Source organism: Megalops cyprinoides, chromosome 5 (assembly GCF_013368585.1).
Source record: "Megalops cyprinoides isolate fMegCyp1 chromosome 5, fMegCyp1.pri, whole genome shotgun sequence".
Lineage (NCBI taxonomy): Eukaryota > Metazoa > Chordata > Actinopteri > Elopiformes > Megalopidae > Megalops > Megalops cyprinoides.
In genome coordinates, this window is record NC_050587.1 from 25,373,481 (window position 1) to 25,393,784 (window position 20,304).

At 46.2% G+C, this 20,304-nt stretch overlaps 1 protein-coding gene across 1 annotated transcript; it reads right to left on the bottom strand.

Moving 5' to 3' along the window:
- Nucleotides 1-3,541: 3,541 nt before the first annotated feature.
- LOC118777506 (protein phosphatase PTC7 homolog) lies at nt 3,542-19,779 on the bottom strand. The gene is made up of 6 exons (XM_036528512.1): nt 19,150-19,779; nt 13,324-13,503; nt 9,815-10,013; nt 7,482-7,605; nt 6,628-6,757; nt 3,542-6,212 (listed from the first exon to the last, which is right to left on the bottom strand). The coding sequence occupies exons 1-6, from the start codon at nt 19,349-19,351 to the stop codon at nt 6,154-6,156; spliced, it is 894 nt and encodes a 297-aa protein (XP_036384405.1). The 5' UTR covers nt 19,352-19,779; the 3' UTR covers nt 3,542-6,153.
- Between the last annotated feature and the right edge of the window lie 525 nt (nt 19,780-20,304).

The window sequence follows — 20,304 nt, forward strand, 5'->3', positions numbered from 1 at the left end:
GAATAATTTTTCCACAGTGCATACGTTGTCTTTGTTTTAATGAACAGTGATTGGCCTTTTACACTGTAGAGCTGTGACCAGGTTACCACCAGCTACGGTCAGTGTTGGCTGGTGTAAAGCAATTGCTTTTCCCAGAATGAGAGCTGCATTGCACAAAACATTTCCTGTGTGACAGTCAGGACAGATCCTTTCCCCTTTTCTCTCTGACTGGTCGGTTTACTAATGTCTCAGTATGCTCTTGCTGGTGTCTTGAGGCTTCCATCTGACACTGGGATGGGATGAGCTATCTGGCAGGCTAAATGACCAAACATAGAGCACCAATACACAAAATGTAAGTGCCTATTCACACTGATTTTCTCATCTTTCATGCTTCTGCAGAGCCATCGAAGGAAGACTAGGGGATGGCTGTTTGTAGGAACAACCCAGGTTCCAGATTGAGTTTTATGTCACAAGGGGAGACCGTTGCTATGGGAGATTTATTTTACACGTGAAAAGGGGTGGGGGAGGGCTCTCAGCAGTTTGACATTATTAAACTGTCAATAATGAATATTATGCAGCTGGGGGCTTGACCAGAGCCAAGGAAGGTTTAAAAGCAACAGCACTCAGACTAGAGGCTGGGGAACAGTAATAAGCAGGGCCAGACAAAACGATGGACAGATGGGGCCATGGCCTGAGGTGTCAGCCATGTGTGGGTATGCACAGAGAGAGCGAGGTATTAGAGTGCAATTCTGGTTTAACTGAGAGTCTACAGTGCCACTCATTTTAATCATTCTCACAAGGACCGTTCCATTCTTCTTAATTACCAGTAGTGATTATTCAGGTTTGCCAAAGAATTTCAAGTCATGAACATAAAAGATCAGTCCTTCCTCCTCTCTTCTTTTTCACCCTTGTCTCACTCTCCTTTTTCCTCCTTTTTTTCCCCCATCTTAAACTCCCTGTCTCTCTGACCTTCACACACACACACACACACACACACACACACACACACACACACACTTGTATGGACACATCATTTAGCAACCTGTCATGAGATCATGGTCAGACACACACTCAATCACATAGTCATATCAGCAGGTGGCTACACACACAAACCTTTGTTGGGGGGGGGAGAGGCTGTGCTCACTGACTTCAACACTGGTGTCAGAGGTCTAAGCCATGCTGATTCCTTGTCAGAGCCTGTGGGGCATGAATGTAGGCTGACCTCGTCTGCAGCAGTCAGCAGGTTTTTTACACTCTAATCTCCCAGACGCCCAGGGCAGAATACAATTGAACAAACACGCTAATCCCGGGACATGAAGAAAAGTAACAGCAACAAACAATATCATGACTACAACAATCAGGGCAGAGTAAGGCCTGAGTCCTGGCCACAGCAATCTGGAACAGTAATCCACTTAGGTAGGAATGTGAGTGCCAGTCAGTGGGACAGAGGGACCTTGGTCAAGTACCAATGGGTCTAATCGGGGGCAAGGGTGGCAGTGTGGTGTAGTGGAGAAGATGCTGAAAAGACATTCAACCTGTCCAACCTTCCTTTGTGCTGAAAAAACCCTGACCAACCAAGCCACCCTTACACCTATCAGAACGAAGGCAATTTGTACCACTGGGCTCTCGGTCATTGTTTGCAGATGACAGCCAGTTTTGAACCTCAACCAGTCATGAGGTTTAGCAGACACTCAAGACAAGCATCTTGTCAGCTGTTTTGATTATTATTAATCAAAGAAACAATGCCTGTTATTATATTGCACGCATGTGGTACAGGGCTGTTTGACAGACACAACTCACCCACTCATAGAAAGGGAACCTGACCTTGTGGTCGACCACGTGTGTCAATATTTACGACGCTGGCTGAACAGCTGTGTTGTTCTAAGCTGTGTTGTCATCTGGAAAGACAGTGTGAAGGTTATCAGTGATCTCTGGTGAGTAGTACTCTACTCAAGAGATACAGTGTGAACATTGATGTACTTGTGGACTAATAACCATACTGCAGCAGTTTAATAATGTACTGTATCTGTTCCGTGGGGCCATACTGCCTGTTGGAGGTTTTGAAAGCTAGTAAGCTTTGTTTGATAGCACACACACATATGAAAATGAGTGGCCTCCTTGCAGCTGTAGGCTGTGGGTGAGGGTAGCTATTTCTATACCAGTTTGTCCCTTTTGTTAATTAGTACATGCAATGACCTGTCCAAGAATCTTTCTCTTGCTTAGGGCTGTTCAATTGAAAATGTACATTCCCAGAGCTGCATTCTGTCTTTGGAAACCTTTTCTGAGATGAAATGGACACAAATCTGGATCACAATGAGTCATGAGTTGATATATTTCAGTGATCCTTGAAATCCATAATTTGTTATTTGCTTTGGTTCCAACTGTGTGTAGATGTACACAGAATCACTGTGGTGGTGTTCACTAGTTTTTTTTTTTTTTTTGGGGGGGGGGGGGGGGACTTCTGTTTTGGGCAAACCTTTGGAAACCTCCTTTTTCTTGGCAGACTCTTCATTACTGTGAAGATCAGGAAAGGACAGCTGAGGCAGGGGAGCAGTAGCATGTCAGCGTAATGAATGGAGGTTTGCAGCCATGGCATTGGGCCTCTGTGTTTGTAGAAATTTCTAGAGAGTGCGTGTGTGTGTGTGTGTGTGTGTGTGTGATTTGGCACAAGACTGAGGAATGTGCAACCAAACACATAGGATTTCTCTTGGCTTTTACAGCTGTAGACATGCCTAAGGATGGTGATTATTGCTTTATTGTCATCATTATTGCCCTAGTTGTTATTGCTAACAAGGTTTTTACACATTTAGACAAGGTGAGGAACACATAAAACAGAGTCTGAATAACACTTACATACACAGAGGATCATATTAGTATACAGACTAAAAAACTCACAGCAACACAGTGGAGTATAAATACTATATTCTTTATTTAAATATTTTACAACTTTGAAAACATATTTACAGAAACTATTCCTGCATTACTGTACTGTACATACACACGCGCGCGCACACTCGCACACACAAAAACCAGTGCAGCTCTCACACCGACAAACACAACCTGCTTTTAGACAGTATACTAGACCTTGTCTTGACAGCAGAAGCACCTTTGAAAACTAAAACCACTGCAGAGAAAGGGAGAAGAGAGCTCAATGAGGCAGAGAGAGCTCTACAAGAAAGAGAGCTCCATGAGAAAGAGAGACAGTGAGAGAGGAGAAGAGAGAGAAAGAGAAGAGAGAGTCTGCACTGAAGCAGCACACAGAGCCACATATAAAAGCAGGAGACAGGATATGGTAGCTTTGCTGCTCAAGGCTGTGCAGATGGAACTGGACTCATCTATAAGGCTAACAGGAAACAGTACAACCTTCCCTCCTCACCTGTCTGTCACACCTGACTCAGAGGCCAGCTGGGAGAGTGTCTTGGTAGGGTGCGTGGGTGGGTAGGGTTGTCAGACTACAGGACGACACACAACTGCTGTCACGCTAGTACAGTCACTCATCCAATAACCATCTTACTCAACAACTTATGGCATTCTGGAAGAAAAGCCTGGAAACCCACCTTTGTTTTTTTTTTCTTTTTTAATTTTTTTGTTTTAAAGTATCCCCATTTTGACATCTTAGGATCACACACAGTGACAGAAGTTTTCATTCCATTTCTGACCTGCAAGGGACAGAAATGAAAATGGGGCCACCCTTACACACCCCCATTTGTGGCATTTAAAAATACCCCATTATCCCTCCAATCAACATTGTGTGGGTTCTCATGTTTTTCCCCCAGGACCCTCACACAAATGAAGCAGGCATTTTGGGCTCTGGGTCAAAAGTTCAGCTCCAGAGATACAGAGGCTTTAGCAAAGCCAGTCTGCTATGCAGAAAGACATGACTCCTAAAAGCCAGAAACAGAAATAATTACTTTAAATTAACATAAATTTTGCCTGTGTGCAGTCAACACAGACTGCCAACTCAACCACTGAGTTTACCCGAAGGTTGCCTGCTATTCTCAGACCATGAGCATCTATGTGCGTTACATATTTCAAAGGTTGGTTGTCTTATTATTTTTTATTTTTTGCATGTCTTTAAAACTGTAGAATTTCAAGGTATGTCCAGAAAATTAACTGAAAAATAAAGTTACAGTCAGTTACAAAAAGGCCAAAGCTTATTATTATATTACAGTATTGCTTCACATTTCAAATTAGACCCAACAAAGCAACAACAAAAAGGGTCAGGAGACATGTCTTCAGTGTCCAGGTAACCTATTACAAATCACACAAGTAGTAAGGCAGGCCAAGTGGTGTCTGCCACATGGGTCACGCCCTCACTCTGTGCTTCTGAAGTGACCCACATGGGTCCAGATACATTCTCATATGGCCACTGGCACCAATTTCTGTTTTTTTTTTTTTGCTTCCCCAAGTCCTGATTGGCCAATCTGACCTGAGAGGAACTTGGCTGAAGGCCACCTGACACCTGACACACTTCCGTACAAGATCCATGTGAGACCTCGGATTGGAACCCAAGGCCAACTGGTTCTTTCCATACAGATTTTTTTTAAAGAGATGTGAACATGAACAGGATGGGGGAATCAATCCCTTGCTTTAAGGAGAGAGAACAAATCAAACAGAAAGGGAACCCCCAGCCAAATGGCTTGCACATTGAAATAAATAAAAATGAAAATGAACATGCACACACAGTCATTTACTTCAACCGCTAAATAAAAGCTGCACATGAGGTTACTGGAACACAAGGAATGCAGGAATGCGTCTGCAGAGAACTAGAATACAACCTCGATGTGAAGTCTGTGGTGAGAAAACACTGAAACGCTAAAATGTCAGACAACCTTTCAAGGAACATGTGACCTGACTCACACAGTGGCCTGTGCGGTAAAGACTGTATTTATAAACTGTGTTTATGAACTTTATTGTGAAAGGAATTGTGAGATGGGCCAGAAAGTCAACAAGTGAGCTCATTAACTCTGGGGTCATTTTTGGACAATTTTCTGACAAAAAAATCAAACAATATCAAAACAGTGCACTCCTGTCTTACCACCATAAAGCATACATGTCACACACAGCTTTAGCTGCAAAGCAGCGTCTGTCGTCTGTGTGGTCACACAAGGCCTTGACCTCTGACCTGTGCACTGATATTGGGGGCAGAGGAGAGGGACTGATGTTCTGCCACCAAATTCCGCGTTTATCTTGTGTATCTACCCGCATGAATGAATGCGTGTACACACAGACAGTAGCTTCAAGACTCTAAATGAAATACTCCTCTTCCTACATAAGGCATAGGTCTTGGAATGGCCCTGGCCATGTGAGGTGGTACACATTGATGATGCTATCCTATCATCCTCTCTGTTATCCCATCTTCCTCCCTTCCTCAGATACAGACATGCTAACACAACCTCTTTACACCTCCTTCAACCTCCATGTCCCTCCACAACTCCTGCACAGTCTCCAAGTCATGGCAATCTGTACCAAATAATTACAATCCATTAAATTGACATGTCGCTCCCTACCACCATACATACATACACATACACACACGCACACAAATCATGGTTTCCGCTCAGACTGCAGGTACACCATTTCTGATACCATCACATGAACTTCTGACCCTGCCCTTTCCTGTCTCAGCCATGCAGCTGGCTACACCCCTAAAATGCACACGCACCCTGCCATTCCTCTCCAGAACATCTTAATTTAAGGAGGACCCCGAAAACCCACACCTGGTGGAGCACAACCCCCCCCCCCCCCCCCCCCAATGCCTTCAACTACAGGAACACCATCATACACCTTTACGTAACTCAAAACACTTAGAAAATCCCATTTTGGCAAGCTACATCGAGCAGAGGTGACGCTGAGCACCCTCTCCAAACGATACACATCTCAGGTAACCATCGGGCAACACACACCGCCAAACCCCAAACACACGCAGCGGCATTACACTGCCGTCCAACTTGCACTAACACCTTAAATAAAATAGGAGGTGGGAAGATGTGCGTGGGGGGCAAAGCAGAACCACTGGCCCAAGTGGCTAAGGGAGTGGCTGGGGTGCGTGGACTCGAGGGTGCTGTTTAATGCAGAACTGGGGTCTGTTCCCAGTCTAGACAGCGGGAGACAGTATGGTAGAGTGAAATACAAATGGAAGACAGCTGAACGAACACGCCTCCCCATGGACACTCAGTCTGTGTACTCCGCTACTATTGACAACAGGACGGTGATGTCATCAGGCTTGCCCCCTGCGCGACACACACAGAAACACACATAGGAGAAAAGGCTGTTAGAGAAAGCAGCCACCCGCCTGAATGAACCCCCACTTACAAAGGGTTTCAGTCCAATCCAACAACTCCTTTTTCAGTCCGCTGGCAGAGCGAAACGGCCATGTAGGAAAAGAAGAAAAAAAAAAAACAAGCAAAGCTGATTTGTTGGGAGTTTTTCTTCCCTCCTCACTCCACAGTGAAGTGGCCACCGAGTTCTTGCCTGATTTAAAGAGTTTCCTGGTAACCAAGAACTATGCTGCGGACCTCAGTAGTGGGGGGGGGGGGGGGGGGGGGGGGGGGGAGAACAACCATCCTTCCATCTCACTCCCTCCCTCCTTTTTCCTCTCTTTCCCAACCCCCCTCCACCCGCTCTCATCCATCCTGCGTAACTCACCTCGTACATTAAGTCCATTGTCACAAGCGAACTGGGCAAAAGGCGACATGTAGTTGGGGTCGTACGCGAGCTCGTGGGCCTGCTCTGCAATGCTGCGCGCCGTCTGCTGGATGCTCTCGTAGTTGGTGTTCTACAACAGAGGTGTCAGATAATAACGGTTCATTTTAGAGCCCTAACACAGTCTTGAAGGTCTCCCTAAAAGTCACTCTAAAAACTTCAAACCTGCACTAGGGGGTCAGCTTCAAGGGGACAAATGCCGAACCCCACACGGTGCTGATGGGACTTTAACTTGAAGAACTAGAGCTTGTGAAACTTGTTTTCCTGCACTAGTCTCCCCCGTACCTTGGAAATGCAGCACACGTTGGTTGATGGGAAATGTAGTCCAACGCAAGAGGCTGCAGAATACATTTAACCTGGATGTGCATTTCTCTTCCCATCTACTCCTCTGCCTATCTCACCCCTTTAACAGCGCTGCACTATGGGTGTAATGATAAAACAGTCATTTTCAATTTCATTAAAGCCAGACTCTACATCCCTGGTCCTGCAGTGCCAGGGACCTTTCCAAGTGGCAATTTCCAGGGACAGGCTCCAATTATTGGGCCAATTATAAGATTAAAAGCTCAGAGGGAACAGCAACACCAGGTTGTATGGAACTGCGTTCACAGCGTAGACAGTGCTGCGTATGCTGTGTGTGTGTACTGTGTATGCACTGTGTGTGTATTGCGTGTGCTATGAAAGTACAGTGTGTGTATTGTGTGTGATGTGTATGTGCGCATTGTATGTAGTGTGTGTTCCATGTGTGTATTGAATGTGCTGTATACTGTGTGTACCGTATGTACAGTATATCCTCATACCTTGAGCTTCTTCAGTTCCTGCAGGATCATGTAATCTGGCATGTTGTCAAACAGGCCGTCGGTGGCAGTCAGGATGATGTCACCCAGCTGGACGTCAAAGGAGGAGCTGTCTGCAGCTTCAGGGCTGTGGGCAGGGTCAGAAAGAACACTATCAGCTATGTGCCTATAGGGGATGTAATATTCCAGATTTGAAAGGGTGCACTTACTAGGAACGAGATTTAAAGATTGATAATTTCATCATGTGGTCATGAGTTATTTCAGTTTTGTACTGCTTTATCAAAAACAAAAAGCTAAGAAAATAACTGCATTCTTTCTTGTCTATATTCACTGATTGGAGTGGACAGGGTTTCATCTTTTTGATATTCAGTCCTGGGAATCGGAGATTATTCCTACACACAGTAAGATGAACCATAGGATGCAGATTGTAGCAGTTTAACACATAGATACTTCATGGATACTTTTTTTTATACTTTATTATCCGTACTGCTGATCAACCGGCTTATTATACAACAACACAAATCACACTGGATGAGACCATCTGTTGTGACTGTAGCCTGCCTTCCTCGTTACCCATACCCCCACCCAGAAGAAATTTCCTGAGTCACATGACTCTGTGACGGGGACCCCGACTTTGCCCCCGTCATGTGCCTCGGGTAACATTCCTTCCACATTCCTTCCAACGTAACTGATCCCAGGTCAGCCTCTGTGCATGTTAAAGAAGCAGTGAAGGGAAACTAGCCAAAGGTCAAAGGTCAGCTGGAAACAAGGGGCCACACCCGGTGAGGGAGGTGATGTTTATGAGTGGAATTTCGGTCCCTGGCGGTATCAAGCATGTGGCTCAGACTCCGGGGTGTCAAGTTCTGTTCCTGGACGGCAGCCGGGAACCTTTGGCTCAAAGTCCCCACAGACACCATCATCTCCTCTACCTTATGCAGCCAAATATAACTGTGACCGCTAAAACACCCTTCAGAGGTAGATGTTTATGAGCTTTCTGAAAAGAAATGAAGGAACTGGAAGGGAAACGAAGGAATCGTGTGCACGTGTGGTGGTCTACAATGGGGAAATGCTTATCTTGTAAAGCTTAAAGGAGTCATGGCTCCTAACAGGTGATTCTGCCAGGTAAGGGACAGTCCAGTACACAAACCAAGCCAGCTTAGAGAGACAGGACACAGCCAAGGATAGTTGTTCAGGACAGGACATGCTGTGCCTTCATACTTTCAATTAGAATGTTTATGTGCGTGTGTGTGTGCGCCTTTGTTTGTGTGTGTGAGATGTCCGTGTGTGTTTACGTGATGCGTGTGAGTGTGTGCATTTATGTGATGAGTGTGTGTGTGTGTGTGTGTGTGTGTGTGTGTGTGTGTGTGTGTGTGTGTGTGTGTGGGGGGTATAAGAGAATGCGATAAGGTGGTAGTGTTAAATGCCCTGCGCCACTGGCACATTCTAATCATCTCTACTGAGCTCCATACCAGGCCATGCTATAAAAGATTAAAAGGTCCCACATAAATTTAGAAAAACACGTGAGAGGCTCAAAATAATCTCCCTCTGCTTGTCTGCGACGATCAAAAACAGCCCAGGAGACAGTGGGAAACAGGATTGGCTGATCTGAGGAAGGCCTCCAGCCCACCCTCTCTCTGTGATTTGTGCACGGCTCAGGCATGCTCTGTTGAAAGGGGGGCGGGGTCACGGACTCTGGACTGCTGGCTGGAGGCAGGAATGTGGGCCAGGCTTAAAAGGCCTCATAACTGCAAATACAAAAAGCAGTGACATCACAGCGAGCGTGTTTGGATATGCCATCCGTTCAAACATTGTGGGGACTGTGCAGACACAGAGGTCACAAGGTCACACAGGTCCATTTTTTTGCCCCAACCCCTGGGAGAAGGTGCCGAAGTGGTATAATTTGTGTGACACTGAAGGAATGGTGCTTAATCCTACTGATCTGGGTACAGCTGTGTTTCAGTGCTGGAATCCTGGCAGCAGAGAGACCCAAATTCACCCTCAGTCTGACCGCACTGAATCTGGCTCAGTACGACTCTCTTCAACTGTAATTTCATTTTACAGGCAGGTAGGTTTCACTTCGGGACTGTACAGGTGAGGTACTGACCTGCGGAGCCATACAGGTGAGGTACTGACCTGCGGAGCTGCACAGGTGAGGTACTGACCTACGGAGCTGCACAGGTGAGGTACTGACCTGCGGAGCCATACAGGTGAGGTACTGACCCACAGAGCCGCACAGGTGAGGTACTGACCTGCGGAGCCATACAGGTGAGGTACTGACCCACAGAGCCGCACAGGTGAGGTACTGACCTGCGGAGCCATACAGGTGAGGTACTGACCTGTCACTCAGGACCACCCCCTCAGCTTCAGGGGGTGCGATGGACAGCTGGAAGGGCGTGTTGAAGTAGTGCTGCTGCTCATCTGAGCGGTGAACCACCTCCCCACCCCGAACAACCAGGAACCCAGAGTCGCCCAGGTTAGCCGTGTGCAACCGGTGACTGCGGCGGTCCAGAACCACAATACAGGCTGTGCTGCTTCCTGTGAGAGAGAGCAGGGGCGGGAGGGACAGACAGAAGGAGGGAGGGAGGGGGAGAGAGGGAGATAAGGACAGTATAGGAAACAGAAAGAAAATATTACATTTGTCCTCGTTTTTTTTCAATAAAATTAGCCATTCGTGTATGACTAAAAAACACAACAAATAAATTCCACATTCTATCCAATGCCTTGTCTAGATCTGTGTTTTTCTGTAGAGTGTTTGGAAGAGCCTTCAGGTTAACTGAATCCAGCAAAGAGGGTTAGCAAAAAGTGGCCTCTGCTAATGTGGGCTACTGTCTGGGTCACACCGAAACTGGGTTTATCTCAACACACGCAACTGGAGGGAAACAGTGACAACAGTGCACATCCCTGCACACTTAACAGTATTATACAGTACAATAAAAATTATAAAACAACATGTACTGATTTGGAGTCCACTTTTATCCAACACTAAACCTGGCTAAGAGGCTCTAGCACATGACCCTATTCTCCTGCACGTAATGCCCTCTCAGACATTGAGGAACACGTTCTGACCTGGTAGAGGAGCAGCTGATGTAGGTGGAGCTTCCCAGGCATATGGGTGAGGGCTAAAAGTTAGGTGTCACCTAATGGGCTGAGTGACCCTGCAGGGTATACCTACTGAACATCTTCCCCCATGCTGTCCACAGTGTTTTGAGTCCTACATCATTCCCAAAAAACAACCAATTTGACTTTGACACCCAAAAAACACTTGACAGTGGTGGGAAAAAAAATGGACTGCGTCCTCAACTGCCATGATGATTTCAGGGGACTCCTTGTGTGGCTATCACGTTCCAAAAGGCCTTGGCTTTTTTGTTGTTGTTGTTTTTGTTTTTTGAAAGACTGCCCCCACCTCATGCTACAGGGAGAAAGGGGAGTGAGAGAAAGAGAGAGAAGGTAACAGAGTGGGATGTAAAGAGGATGAGAGGGAGCAAGAGAAAGACAGAGAGAAACAGAGGGAGAGAATGCCTTCCAACGGCCTGTCAGGGCTTTAAGAGACTCAAAGGAAGTGCCCACATCTGAGGAGCCTGAGGGCACCTTCATTTCAACTCCATATGGCATAAATCCTGTGAAGGTTTCTCCTATCAGCACATAAAAGCCATTACCTTTTTAAACAATCCCCCGACCCCCAGCTCTCATTACCACAGCAGGAAATATGGCACTCGAATGTCAGCTATGCCAATTAACGTTCCATTCGCCGGTCCCTTCTGTAGTGTCCAGATGCAGTGCTGTGGGGGCAAGCGGGTTGTGTGGGGGTGCGGCTCACTCTGAAAGCAGCTCAGCTTTCCGCCAAACGCTTTTCTGACCTAGAGGGAATTTCCCCTCTGACCATCCGTGCTGACCTCTGGGGTCACTGTACCTCTCAGAGCCAGAGCCAAGGCCAGGACCTGTCAATCACTGGAGCCCGGTCAGGTGGCGGAGGTAAAGGCATCACATGTGCGACCACAGCTATAATGAGCATGGCGCCCTCACTGTCCCACTACAGCGTTTCAGGGACCCATGTTTGTACCCAGAGAGATGCAGGTTCCAATCCCCAGAAAGCAACAAACACCCAACTGAATAAATGGACAGCTGAATAAATGTTGTGAAAAGTCAAATAATATATGAATATATATGAATAAATAAATGAAGACATGGGACCTTCTGATTAAGTCAAGTGCCCATACCACTGCAGCACACGGTAAGGATGTTTTTTTCACATTCCTGACTCACAAAACGGTACAATCACTTGTCCAGAAATCTCACTCCTGGTCACAGCTGCTGTCTCTCGGACCTGCAGTGTTTCAGAGACGGGCCAGTTGGGAAACCCGCTCACATAAATAAAGAAATAAATGAATAAACAAACAACCAAACACTACCACCTGAATAAAGGTGCCCACAAGGCAAATGGCATACTATAATAATGTGAAGTATATCCTGCTTATGCATCCATAAGGAAAGCAAGACAAACTTTTAACAGCTGTCAAAAAACAAACAAAAAAAAAACAACCTGCTCTTGGTCACAGGTCCTGCTCCTGGTCAGGGGGAATGCAGACTTCATTGCTTTGAACCTGGACATCCCAAGCAGGCCAAAATATCACAGCCGCCCAAAATACACCCCAGACCCCCAGGGCAATGCCTGTCAACATGCAGAGGGCGGAGACTCTACAGGTGGAGGGACTTTGGGTTGAGGGATCCATTACTTCCACCCTCTCGGGCGCTTAATCATTTAACGAGAAAGGAAAGTGGTTGCTTCCGAAAAACGTCAGAATTGCAGCTCCAGGTCAAAAAATTAAAAGTCCCAAAGAGCACTCAAACACAGACAACAGAAAATGAGTTAAAGGGCTTTAAATCTGCCTTACAGCAGCCTGCAACACATTTCCACAGACATCTTCACCAGGCAGTCCCCTTAGTTTATATGTAAACTCTAATGGGTCATCTATTCTGGCCACGCAGTGCTTCATGAAATTTCTTATCACTAAAACATCCTTATATTCATAACATTGGTGGTTCAGCCTGGGGAAAGGCAACAAATGGACTCTCTCTGCTCTACAAACTGCACCACTTATCAATTCAGTGTTTCAGACACCATGAAAGCAACACCTTATAGACTCAATCTGGCATGCAGTGAGTTAAACGATCATGTGCACGTTGTCAGATCACCTTCCTGACACTTTAATGGCAGCCGCTCTGTGCCGCGCACCTCATTCTCAGCGTTCTAAACGCAGTCCTGACCACAGTTATCGGAAGAGCCTTTGTTTTAAACACAGAGCGGGAAGACAACGTGGCAGTCAGAATAAACCTCCGCGGTAGTTTAGCTCCAGAAATATCCGCCTGCTTGTGTTTCTTACGGTCCCCGTGTTGTTAACTGCAGCATGCTCTCTGGTTGAGCTGCAGTGCCTGAGTGCTGCCAGAGAAGCGCCTCTGACTCAACACCAGCGCTGTGACTCACGACAGCAGCACCGTGACTCACTCAGGATACATTATTTAATCGCCCTCTCTCTCTCTCTCTCTCTCTCTCTCTCTCAGCTGCTGCCATATACCACGCACTTTGTTCACTATCTGTTTACGGCAGTTGCTGAGAGAGAGAGAGCCTAAGCAATGTTAGGCTACTTACCTGTACCTGCACCTTATTCTAGGTAAACCAAACCTACCGCATTCTGCAGCTGTGTGAACGTTCTGAATGACAACCGCTGCTTGTGTAAGTGCTGAATAACCACTGCATGTGTGAATGTGTTTAATGGTGACCACTGGCAGTGTGACCATGCTGAAAAGTGACTTCTGTCTGTGTGGACGCACTGCGTGACGCACTCACCCAGCAAGGGCACTTTGTTCTGCAGCAGCTCGTAGTAACTGGTGGTCAGGATGCCCACAGGGCTGCAGGGCGTGAACCGCCCCTCCCTCACCAGCCTCTCGCACGTCTTCATCAGCGTCACCGAAAACTGGGAGGGGTCCACACCGTAGTCCCTCCAGCCACCCACGCCATCAGCCACTCCTGCAGCAGGAGAGAGGGAGAGAGGGGAGGGGGAGAGGAAAGCAAGGCAGAGAGAGGTGAGTGACTCAGCAGCTGGGACATTCCCACACACACAAAAGCGGGGCGACATATGGTGGCCCCTCCGGCCCGGCCATTGTGCATCGTCATGGCAACGACCCGCAGCTCTGTCTCGATCAATGGACAGAGTCAAAGGCGACGGCGGGGTGTCTGTCTGCCGCTTGCTCTTAGCCAAGAGTCATTGTCGCAAAATAGGGGTCAATTACTTCACACAAATCTAGGAGCTTAATGAAGCCAAGCTGGGCTGCTGTATCCTAGCATGGATGCATTACAGCTGGCTCCCCTTCTGGGTTCCAAGTTCAGCTGGGCTTTTGTCACCTTTGCTTCTCTAACAATCAGCACAACACAGCAATTAATGCAAGTACTATATGATCATACACATTGCTGCCTAAATACCATTACATAGGGCCTAGTAATTAAAGCAGGGCAAATAAGTGAAAGCGCATCCTACAATTACCTTAATTACTGCCTGGCCCTTGTCACAGAGACCAACAAGCTTTATATGAAACACTCATATACACAAAATATTTGCACTCGTACCACACACGGCCCATTCTCCATTATCAGTAAGCAGCGTCTGTGTGAAATCCAGCCAGGAAAGCAACTGTCATTGCTCTGTGACATGTAAGTTGTTTGAATCACACTGCTACTCCACCCCTTGAGCATAGAACCTTACAAAACTTATGCAGGGGTTTAGATGTGTTACAGGCTGTTGGTCACAAGGGCACAACGGTATAATTAATAAAAAATATATAATTTAGCGTCACCTTAGGAGTAATAGTGCCGGTAGCAAGGTGAGCGACGCTGTGTCAATGGAGACTTGAGTGCCACAGTGTTGGTTTAATTTAAGATGGCTCTGGTCTTCCTCAGTGGAGACAAGACAACACTGTTTAGAAACTCTGTCTCTCACACACACACACACACACACACGCACACACATGCGCAAATGGGGAAATCAAGGGAGGTGCAGGTGGCAGACAATGCGTGTAACCAAGGCCTAAATTCTTCTTGTCTTTTAATAATATTGCTGTAAAGAGCTATTAGTTTTCTTTTTTCATCCCCCACTGAGTGAGGGGGGAACCCCTTCTGACACATGGAGGTGACTGACTGTGACAGAGCGGAGGGGGCCTTGCCAGCATGGGGCGGTGGTGTGCCCTCTGTCTGAACCTCTCCTAATCTTCTGCCAGGCTCCAATAAAACAAACTGCAGCCAGAACTGAGAGGAGCGCAGACTGAGGGTCAGGGCACTTCCAAGGGCCCAGCCAACCAGAGGTCAGCCACAAGCCAGGCCCAGCTAATCAGGACCCTGCCAACCAGGGACAAGCCAACTATGGCTAAACCAATCACAGCCCTAAACCCACACTTATGGGTATGACAGCAGTGACCTGTCTGGGAATTCCACAGCAATCACTCCAGAGTATAGACTGATTTCACCCCAAAATGATGATCCAGGAACAGTATTCATCTGAAAACATGTAACTACTGAGGTTATGACTAGTGGAGGGTGAACTAATGCTAGGATGGTGGTCACGGGAAGAAAAGAGTCCATGATTTGTTTGCATACTTTAGCTGTACAATTTCTCCCCGTTCGGTTTTAGTTTCAAATCCCACTCCTGTGGGCAGAGCTCAGCATACAGAAGGTGCAGCCACAGGGTGACAGCCAATTCCACAATCTCTGCAAACTCAAGAAATTCCATCCAATCCTAGTGACCTTTAACCTTTGCCAATGACAACATCATCATTAAGAAGCCATGTGATACCCAACATTCCAAAATTTGCATGCAGACTCAGAGCCATAGGACAGCTGGCAGCCATGATTACATAACAGTGTCCTGCTGCTGGAGTGGGGGATTTTTCCTGGAAAGGCAATTCATCCCACCGCTTCCACCACACAAGACTGTGAGATTCCACAGAGATATCATGGAAAGGGGAGCTCACAAGGGTGGGTGCCCACCAAAACCACACACACCATGAGCACGCACACATAACAATGCACGCATGCACGCACACACACACACTGCTAGGCCACAACTGGGCAAATGCTGACGCACATTAAATACACAGAGGGACCTGTGACATATGCAAGACTTTCGGGTATTTTCAAGAAGCTGAGAAGTGTGTGTGTCTGTGTGTATGCAAGTGAGTGTGTGTGTGTGTGTGTTTGGGGGCAGTGGGGGAGTTGGCTTGAATAATATGCAAGACCTGCATTTCCCCAGCCCTGGCTCTTAGCCATCCTCTACAGCATCCAAAAAGAAATAACGAAAGAAAAATGCCAGAGGGTCTGTATTACATCACTCACATGATGTTATAGACACCCACCCTTTCGCCTTTCATACATCGCTCAGTTTACACAGCCGGATATTTACTGATGCTACCAAATATGACTATAGCAGGCCCATCTGAGAATCAAAGCTGGAACCTTCTGCTCTTAAACCTAGCTGTTCAGCCACAACACCACACTGTAGCCTGAGTGGGCATCCAGACCACAGGGGACACAGCTGACTGTTTCCAATCAGCCGAAGGAAAATGGCCATCAGAGTGTGTGGGCTTCCCGACTGGCCTGTCTCTGAAACACTGCAGGTTCCAGAGACAGCAGCTGTGAACAGGAGTGAGATTTCTGGACAAGTGATTGTGCCGTTTTGTGAGTCAGGAATGTGAAACAACATACCTACAGTGTGGTGCAGTATTATGGGCACTTGACTGAATCAGAAGGTCCCATGTTTTAATCCCAGCTGGAGCACTGCTGTTGTATCCTTAAGCTTGTGACTTAACTATCATTTGCATCTGCAGAGCAAATGATAACTGTAATACTGTTCCTGACAATTTGACAGGAACTGAGGAGTGTGTGACAGTGAGTCAGATCCAAATGAGGACCATGTGCCCATAATCTCACACAATCCTTCTGTGCTGTCACCAAATCCTGCACAGAGAAACATCCTCTCTGTGAGTGGAATCAGTTTATTCTCTAGCTCTCTCAGGGCTATATGCCTTGTATAGGCCAGGCAGAGTTTCAGCTCAGAGCGGGAAGAGACAGACTCCAGCAGACTGCAGCATTCAACAGTCATAGATTCTGGTGTAAAAACTGCACAAGAAAACAAAAAAAAAAACACTAAGACTTCTAACAAGCCTTAACATATGGTGGATGACTCCAAATTACAGGTTACATTCAATTGTTCTGCTATATTTGCCTTGACTAGATGCCTTGTCCTCTAGTTGAGGCAGATTTGTGACACAAACCCTAAAGTGACAACTTTCCAAAATCACCTAGAGCTACAGGTGCCACCACTGCCGTGGCAACCCTGACCCTTTCCCCAGACCATGTACTGCCCCTCCCAACACTGTGCTGTTGAATTTGGCACAATATCTGTTTACAGAAACATAGACAGTCCCACACTGTGAAAATCAAGGGCAAAGGAGTCAGTGAAGGGCAAAATTCACCGACAATTATGAGAGGCCCAAACTATAAAAAAACCCGCATACTGGATTTACTCTGTAATCATATATCCAGCCCAGCAAGCACAAGTGATATGACAGCATGAAGAGGTGTATGATTTTTAAAAATAATTTCAATGACAAAGAGGGCGTACTTACTATATATTACTGTGAAAACTGGTGCTAGCACCAGCCAGAGTAAATATGAAGCCACATAATGATGCAGAGGGCTTGAATACTCCCAGTATCACAGCCATAGACATCTGCACCATTTTCCCTCCAAACATGGTTTAATTAAGAAAGCATCATTTTCCGTGCGATTCTGCCATTTTTGCAAGCTAGAAACTGAGACACCAAAAAAAACACAACCCACAATTTTCCCAAATCATAATGAAACTGCATGTGCATCTTTCCTGTTGGGAAGCTGTGATAGAAAGTGCTCTGAAATGTCATCCGCATTTGAGAGGAGATGGAGAAGCGGTGTGCTCCCCCCCAGGCTGCAGAGACTCTATGAGTCACAGCTCGCAAGAGTCAGCCGTCTCAGCAACCAGATCTGGCTTGCTGGGGATGAAGCCATGCTATGGAATAGTGCTACCTCTCTGTGGATTACTATGATTCATCATAGCTCTGCAGTGCTTAGACATGAGAACCAACACACATTTCAATGTGGAAAAGAAAATGTACAACAGTGAGCAGAGACAGCAGCCGCTGGTGATAGCAGAGCGAGGCTTCATACAGACCCCAAAACAGGTAGAGCTATCACACTATTAGTGACTGGCTGAGCTGAATAAATCAATGTTTTGCTATGGAGAGAGACAAACTGTTTCACAGGAGTCACTCATTGACAGCATGATGGTCAGTCAACCCATTGATGCTCGGCCACAAACGTACCTGTTGTCCATCACGCGATTCATTAATTAGTTCTTGAGGGAAAACAATGCGTTTTTATTCCGTCTAAAATATTCATATAAGAGAACAGACCTACCTATGAACCTGTATTCTCCCTTTGAGTGATGTAATTGCATGTGTCATTATCGGTACTGGTAATGTTTGGTATACCCCTTACAGCTGCGCAAAATAAAACCAAAGGACGCATACGGTTGCACAGCAGTGGCAAACGCTTCGGCGTGCGCAGGATAACGCAAGCTTTGATGGTCATGTCCACTGTTCTTGTACTAACACTGCTAATAACCAATTTCGCGCATATATTTGCGCATTTATATCAAAACGTTGCCGTTTGGTATCTCTAAGAACAAGGAATTGATCGTAGCATTTGGTGAATTCTGCCAACATGGCTGCCCCCATGGTTGACCTTTAAACATCTTGAACGGCCTCAATAGAGTGTCAATCCGGTTTAAATCAAGATCACTCACAAGGTGAGACGGAAACCACAGGCGTGCCAATGTGGGCGTGCACGTTTTGAGTATGTTAGCATGGTTAACTAAGCCACACGCGAATCATATTCAAAACACGACAGTGTTTCGGTTGCTCGCAACCACTTACTTTAATGAAATAAATACTTAAATTACATGTTGAAAAAATTTAAAGGAGAGCTTTTAATGCAACCATTTGTTTTTATGACGTAGAGAATGTTTACATCGAAGCGCGTGCACGCAGTCGCCCACCGTTGCCCGGGGTCCCTTGCGTCTCTTTCTGGGTAAAAGGTCACCACTTCTAGTAGGTCGAATACAGCTGGATCTTTAAAGCCATCTGAAAAGCTAAATTGTGCATTTGACGACTTTATTTAAAAAGCCAAGCAACAGGTGTATGCATGTTTTTGTTATCAAGATAGTGGTGAAGCTACGGATTATATGTAGACCCAGGTCTACATGAAGGTGAACGGAAGATTGTATTCAAGCAACTCTATGGGTGAACAGTACTGTGTGCACTTAGGTCATTCGGGTCAGAATCACAATTTGAAATTCTGAAATTTCAGGTTAAACTACCTGGCAAGCTATCTAGCAAATAGTAAGTTGTGCATTGCCGTATGGTGCGTACTAGCTTGTCAAAGGCACCATAATGTTTAGCTAGTTAACTAAGCAAACTGCCATGGACTGCGTTCCAACCTCAAAACACAGCCACACACCACAGCTGCTGGCTAAGTACATACCTACGTATAAATCAAATGTTTAAACTTGTTCGTGCTAACTGGACTTACCCAAAACATCGGCGGATCTATGTCGTGCTATGAAGCAGGCGTCGTCACCATAACACATCCCCTTTTTCAGGATCCCCTTACGAAAATCTTTTCCGAATCCGCAGCTTGCGGTCACCAGGCTGTAGTCCCGGCTATCTGTTTGGGCAAGTCCACCCAGGACGGCCCTGGCAACCAGTCTACCATAGGAAAGTACGGAGATCATCCCCCCAAAGCGAGCGCCCACCTGCGTGCCTACCCCTACACTCACACCGCGTCCGGTCTCCACTAACTACGATCTCTCAACCAAACACCATTCGGCTGCCTACAACACAAAGCGACAGAATAGTTAGCAAGCTAGCCGGCTTGCTACCAAGCTAAATACCGCCGCGTTCGTGACAGTCCTTGGGGATGCTCGTGTATGTTTACTGCAGTCCTGGAACCGTCCGATGACAGAGGGTCTTTAGGTTTTGGCGGATTTAACTGTACAGGTTCCTCCCGGGTGTTCTATCGTTCCAGACATTTTTCTCCTTCACTCGAGATTACACAAACCCCCGAGTTCCGGCGAGATACACTGCGAGATACGGGTCCTTCGGTCTTGTGACTCCTGGCTTGACGTCACGACAAACCATTATATACGCAATTAAGGTTTTCCTTAAAAGGCCATCAATCGTGGACAGCATAAATCAAGGTCAAGTATTCACTGTCCGAACAGGAAAATTTTCGTAATGACTAAAGTCGGGTGTCCCTTAGCTGATACAGTATATTTCTGTGCCAAAGACATCGTATTGGAACAGGGAATTCCACAGAATACGCTTTTACTTCGTAAAGTCAAGAATTGATTACATGTGTCAATGATCAATCAGTTATCATTTAAATACGGTTCCTAGTATTGACCACTTGGGTCATGCAGACTGCAATTTTGCCAGACAGCAAAACTCCTCTAGATTAGATTTTCTCTCCAAAAAGAAGAGAGTAACATTTATTGCAACATATTACTACTAGTAGATATACTTTCTAGTGGGTGTGAAATTTGAGGAAAACTGCAGTATGAAACAAAGTGGATAGTTTGCTTTTAATATGTAGAGTGGCTTTGTACATTTTGTGCAAAGTTATTTTCAAAAACATTTTTATCAATAGTGAATAAACAGAAGTGAAACTCAAAACATTAGGATGCCA